This window comes from Trichogramma pretiosum, unplaced genomic scaffold, assembly GCF_000599845.2.
Source record: "Trichogramma pretiosum strain Unisexual culture from Peru unplaced genomic scaffold, Tpre_2.0 scaffold5, whole genome shotgun sequence".
Lineage (NCBI taxonomy): Eukaryota > Metazoa > Arthropoda > Insecta > Hymenoptera > Trichogrammatidae > Trichogramma > Trichogramma pretiosum.
The window spans coordinates 2082387-2088386 of record NW_019641672.1 but is presented as its reverse complement, the minus strand read 5'-3'; the positions used below and the strand labels follow the sequence as shown (position 1 = coordinate 2088386).

General features: G+C 33.4%; 2 protein-coding genes across 2 annotated transcripts; both read right to left on the bottom strand.

The window, feature by feature from the left end:
• Positions 1-372: 372 nt before the first annotated feature.
• On the bottom strand, positions 373-1353 carry LOC111694013. Its single transcript, XM_023460521.1, has 3 exons — positions 1130-1353; positions 599-990; positions 373-524 (listed from the first exon to the last, which is right to left on the bottom strand). Exons 1-3 carry the CDS (start codon positions 1351-1353, stop codon positions 373-375), a joined length of 768 nt encoding a protein of 255 aa, XP_023316289.1.
• Positions 1354-2576: 1223 nt separating this feature from the next.
• LOC106658854 lies at positions 2577-5893 on the bottom strand. Its single transcript, XM_014380993.2, has 4 exons — positions 5406-5893; positions 4767-4963; positions 4134-4335; positions 2577-3377 (listed from the first exon to the last, which is right to left on the bottom strand). Exons 2-4 carry the CDS (start codon positions 4951-4953, stop codon positions 3239-3241), a joined length of 528 nt encoding a protein of 175 aa, XP_014236479.1. The 5' UTR covers positions 4954-4963; positions 5406-5893; the 3' UTR covers positions 2577-3238.
• Positions 5894-6000: the final 107 nt, after the last annotated feature.

Genomic DNA, 6000 nt, shown 5'->3' with positions numbered 1-6000 from the left:
TATTAATTTTAGTTTACTAAAAAAATAGATTATAGTTATTAATAATATTTCACATTAAAAGAGAAAATCAGAGATACAAAATGTTATTATAATTATAATTAGATTCATAAAAACTTAACCGAATCTTACCATGACTTAGACCTGATTCGATGGTAGTTGTACATAATCAATAAATAAATTTCACAATTATCCAAGTATCACAGAGTATATTTTTACTTATCTACTTATAAATTATCTATAAAAATTTTTGAGACAAATTAATTTTAAATATAATATTTACAAATCATAAAAATTAAATGAATTAGAACACTAATTGATTTCATTTGTACAATAATCGCTGCTCGAATTCCTTTTTTTTTCTTGTTTTCTTGTCTATCTTGTATTCTCATTGTCGAATTCGGAAGGGAATATTTTTACACCATCATTAGAATTAGATTGGCTAAAATACTCTTCATTTGAGAATGATAATTTGCCCGTGCCAATTCTTGATCCGTACGTATATGATGGCCACTTTATGTCAGATTCTATATCACCAATATTAATTTATGAATCGATATAATTTTATTTTAATGAAACATATTATTTTCGTTCAACTTACCAACATGATTATAAACAAAAGGATTTTGATAAAACGTTTGATGAGGATTATAAAATGCAGTTCCGCTTGAAAATTCGTAGAAATTAGGTAATTTATTGTTATTATTTGAAGGTTTTTGTGGAAAATACTCGGGACGCATTGAAGTCCATAAACCAAGCTCTTGTTGAGGTGTTTCAGAGTGTAGGAGATAATCATTATTCATTGTGAAAAATCGGAAAAATCCACCTTTATAATTGTTCAAATAAGCTATAAGTTCTTGTTGGTCTCTTGGACATCTCGGATATTCTTGGTAACACACTCTAGGGTCACCTCTATATACGTATCCAAGTAAAGCTGCTTTTCCAAACAGGGTTAAAGGAGATGCTCCGCTTCGATCGAAAGCCGACAGTAAACTGAAGTTTAAAAAAATTATAAACTTTTGTAATAGAAAAAAAATGTTCCCAAAATGATGAAAATATTTATAAATTACGTAATTTACATTTCACCGAGGATGAGTTATAAAACAATCAAAAAAAGTTAAGCTGTGCTCACTTGAATAAAAGAATTTGACCAGTTGTTGGACGAGCACTACGATATGAAGATTCTCCAGGAGTTGAACCACTTGTAATTTCGCATAAAATTCTAGGCACGCATCTGTAATCATCGTGCCGAGATATGGAGCTCATTGCACCAAATAATTTTTGTCCTGGATTTTCAAAAACATTTAGACCTAATAGATCAGCAAACCTTGGGATTTGAAAATCATTAGGCCACATGCTGCCCTGCATGAATAAATATTTATTGAAAATGAGTCGAAAGCCTAAACGTGCAACTTTTTATTAACATTAAACTTGCCAACGATCTCATGAATTTATCGAGAAAAAATCCGTTAAATCTTGGTTTCAAGTCACTTGATTGATCATCAGAGCTCATAAAAGTTCTTCCTTGTCTATTAGCTCGACCTTCACTAGATAGATCTATGTTCGGAGATCGATGTCTGTCCTCAGACGCTAGTGAATTCAAACACCTAAAATTTAAAACAACCATTGTATCTTATGTTTCAAGTAAAATTGAATAGGATATTAAAAAACCAACTGCAGTAAATCGGTAGGAGTGTAATTTTTCGAATTTTCATTAAAATTGCAGCTTGTAGTCGATTCAACTAGTGCATGAGTTCTCGAACGTCCTCGCCTAGCAGCACGAACTTGTTCTATTGACACTGAATTCAACAGCATCAGCAAAACCAATGCGAAATTCACGGTCCACCGAGGCATTATTTCGAGAAATCGAACTATATTCCCTTATTCCTAGATCTGAGTCGTAAGTAAATTATCGATGATGTAAACTACTGCAATAGTTTCACTATAATAGTGGATAGATAATTTTTATAACTATCCAGAAAACGTACTATTTAACAAAAAATCACTTCAAACTTTTTTTAAAACAAACCCAATAACACTCAAAACACTTATCGCAATATTTTACACTGAACTCAATTACACTACTCAGCAAATTTGTAGAAATGACTGCTTAAAAGTGAAACTTCACTGTCCGGAAGATGAATCACAACTGAACTCCGAGTCCCATAACATAATATTGGTTGCCGTTTAAAAACGTGGGTTGGCCAAACTTTTAAGTTATTTCCACAAACATTACATGTAATACTCGAACGCTTGAACCACACAGTACAATCGTTTGAAAACTACTCAAAAAGAATTGCGCAAAAATTATTTCGTGAGAGTTTTCACTGATTTACTTTGATGATACATCACAACTTGTATACTGTTTTAAATAGTGATTATCGATTTCTGAATAATTAGCATTTTAACGATTGCTACCTAGTGCGCTTAACATTTCATATTAGCTTCATTTGATAGAATTTGAATATACGTCGATGTCATTGACTCTATTACCGATGTGTAGTTTACTGTTTTCAAACGATGATAGGTCATTGGTCACTAAAAAGATGAAAAACTTGTAAATGTTCATTTTAAAAAACGTGTATTTCATACTATGTCAACTAATTGGGTTTTTACAAATACAATGTATAAATCTATCGTCATACCCATAACAAAACACACAATTACATTAAGTAACTAATGCCATTTTTATTATAATTTAACCTCAAACAATAATTTTTTCAACAAGTATTCGTCATATTTGACGAAAGTCGGGAATTTAAGTAAAAACAGTGACATATGTGTAATCATAAAAAAAACTATTACGAATATATATTTTGCTTGAGAATCACAAATATAGAACGATTGTCAAGATCGTCACCATCTTCGAATATTCAATTATAGACCATGTGCGAATTCACACCATAGATTTTTTTAATAAAAATACAATGCATTCTCCGATTACATCATACGTGGAAAGAAGTAGTCGACATATTCATGTGCTCATTAACATAAACCACTTAATGGACTACGTGCCGACAATTTTAATAATATGAATTATTCTATACTTTCGTTGAAAATAAAAAAAATATTGAAACATGTGAAATTGTATTTACAATATTAGTAAAAATTATTTTATCAACTATTTAACGAATTTCGACTAATAAATTTGGTTTTTCGAATAATTCGTTCTAGCATACAACGTAAAAAGTATTTCCTATTACAACATTATTTTTAGTTTATACATTCATTTACACGATTGTTAGTCTATCAATGGTATTTGGCACTGTCTCCCTCGTTTTGCTAGTAGGCGGCAAAGACGTGGACTTCCAATAATGTCACCCAGAAAAACGCTGAGCAAATAGTTGTCTTTCATTGGATCTGGTGATGATTTGTATTGACTGTAAAGTATATAAGTATATCAAGTTCAAAGTTTCATCAAGCAATATTTTTTTCAATTTTGTATCAGTTTTGCCGTATCAATAATGCATCCAATGGATACCAAGCGAAGCGTATTAAGAATTTCGGGAGAATTCAACTTAATACGGAGCGATACAGTTCATTAAAATTGTCAATGTCCTGTACATGACCCCAACTCTTGAGGGACAAAAATTAAAGAGAAAATCCGCATTATAACAGTATATTTCAAACGATTCCGTCAGTAAATCTCGGGCCAGAACGTGTAGTACTTGGAAAACGATTTCAGAAATCGTACTAGGGTGGAAAAGAAGCTCGGTGTGTTTCATCGCACGCCTCGAGCGCCAAGTTCATTCTATTCTATTTCTTTCTTCTTTCACGTCCGTTGCCAAGCTTACACGATACTAAATTTCTCTGTAAGCAACGTGCGCCTTGTACAGATAGCCCTAATGGCACGGATACTCTAATGCACCTCGATAAATCGCGCGTATACAATAGATTTTTTCGACCGGCTAATCTCTTTCTTTTTTTTCAATTTTAGCCAACTCTTACGCGACTATTTTTGATAGAAAAAATACAACCTGACATTAAATCTTCTGCAGAAACGTTGCGTGTCACAAAAACGATTGCCCAAGAGATACCGATGTAAATGTAAATTCTTATTGCCAAACTACGGCCGATTATTGAAATCGCTAATTTACATGTGGCGAATATCAAATTATCGTTAAAACTATTAATACCTGAATATGACATTCCAATCAAGATGATGTTGACTGTTGCTTTTCTGGAGTGATGTTTCTGCATATTTAGCGCACACTCGTTCATAAATACACACATTTTGTCCGGCCTCTTCTATTAGTTTCTTTTCGATCAATGGCACATCAAATTGTTCTTCATCTTCGAAGGCAATCAAGCCCCGCTTGACGCGACTCTGATAAGTTTCTAAAATTGACAATAACGAGTGATTAAATCACTTGCAAATTTTATTAAAATTTTTATTAAAAAGTATAATTTTGAGTCATCTCCCAGAAATACGTATCGAAATATGGCAAAGGAAAAATTGTCAATCGCATGAATATTGGTATATAAATATAATTTGTTACGATAGTATTACACATGTTGTTTGGCTTTACGAGCTATTTCAAACAAGTGAAACACTTTCGCTTTCGCCACACACGCGCTTTTGAATTCGTATGCATGCGGTGCGTATGCGCTGTGTATTGGGCATTCACTGTGCGTTTGCACGGGTTATTTCACTGGATGAATTACTTCTTAAGGAAATGAAAATTACTTTTGGAATGTTCTCGCGTTTTTCTCTTGATATCTTGATAGATCATATATTATTACATTCGTAAATGAGTTAAAGTACTTACGAGGATTCAACGAGTAAGCCAATTTTTTGACAAAATTCGAAATCCTAACAGCTGCAATGATCACGGGGAATCCCACTAATTGTACAGGAAGTTCAAAAAAGGGTTCATTGTTTTGCGGTGCCGATGCTACACACGTTAAAACTAAAAAGTAGCATGAAAAAATACAGAATATTCTTGATAGCTGCATCGTTTGATACCTAAAAACATATAAGTTTATAAATTATTTTCAATCAATTATAATATTTTCGTTCTTAAGTCGTATCCTCGACATTAAGTATTTTATAGTTACGATTGAAAAAATTAAATAAGAAATCTTAAGAACACGGATTTGTTGTTTACTTAAACTTCTCAAAATGTAAAAAAAACCATCGATATAAACAAAAGATATTAGTTGAAGTTTAAAATAAAACATGAAAATATTTTCCAGGTACTCGAATACGGGAGTATCCGTTTCCTTGTTATATAACTTCAAGAAAGTAGATTTGGCGAAAATACACGTACACACATGATGACACTTTTTCGCACAGACTCTTTCACTCGATTCGCAATTGTTTACTCATCTTACAACTTTCCTTTTTTTATAGATTACATAGTTATTGTAAGAGTTTATCAAATTGTCAGTTTCGCAAAAGTACTCACCTGCCGCGTGCTGATACACCTACTCAACCGAAATCGCGTTGTTGCTTTGGTAAAAACTCAGCGCTGAATGTTCGCTGGAATTATGCTGAGCAGTTAAAGTCTGCAAAACTCTTGCCTCGGAGAAAGTCAATCTGGTTGCCCCTCCAGACGCGATTTCTGCTGTATACATAGGCGCTCGCGAGGCTCAGTTCCACGGTACGAGGAGCCTTGCGAAACAGATCAGTAGTATAATCCTGTGCCTACGGCAAAATCGATGTAACCCGTACGAGTACGCTCTCGAGGTTGCATCTCCAATTTGTGGGAGGTGGGTACAAGGTCGCGGCTTTCCCCTTGAAAAAGCACGTACAACGTGCTCCGGGTCACGATCGCGACACTTTGAGATTCGATCCGCGTTTTTGCGGCACCTTGGCCGATCACTGAATGTAATATCAATTGAATGAAAAAAAATTGATGCCCGCAAAATGAGTACAAAAGAACCATTACATCACCGATTTCAATTAATTGATACGATATAATCCTCAATTTTACTTTCACCCATTTTCAGTGTTATCATTTTCTTCGAGAGAACCAATATTATGTATTGTTACTCAAGACA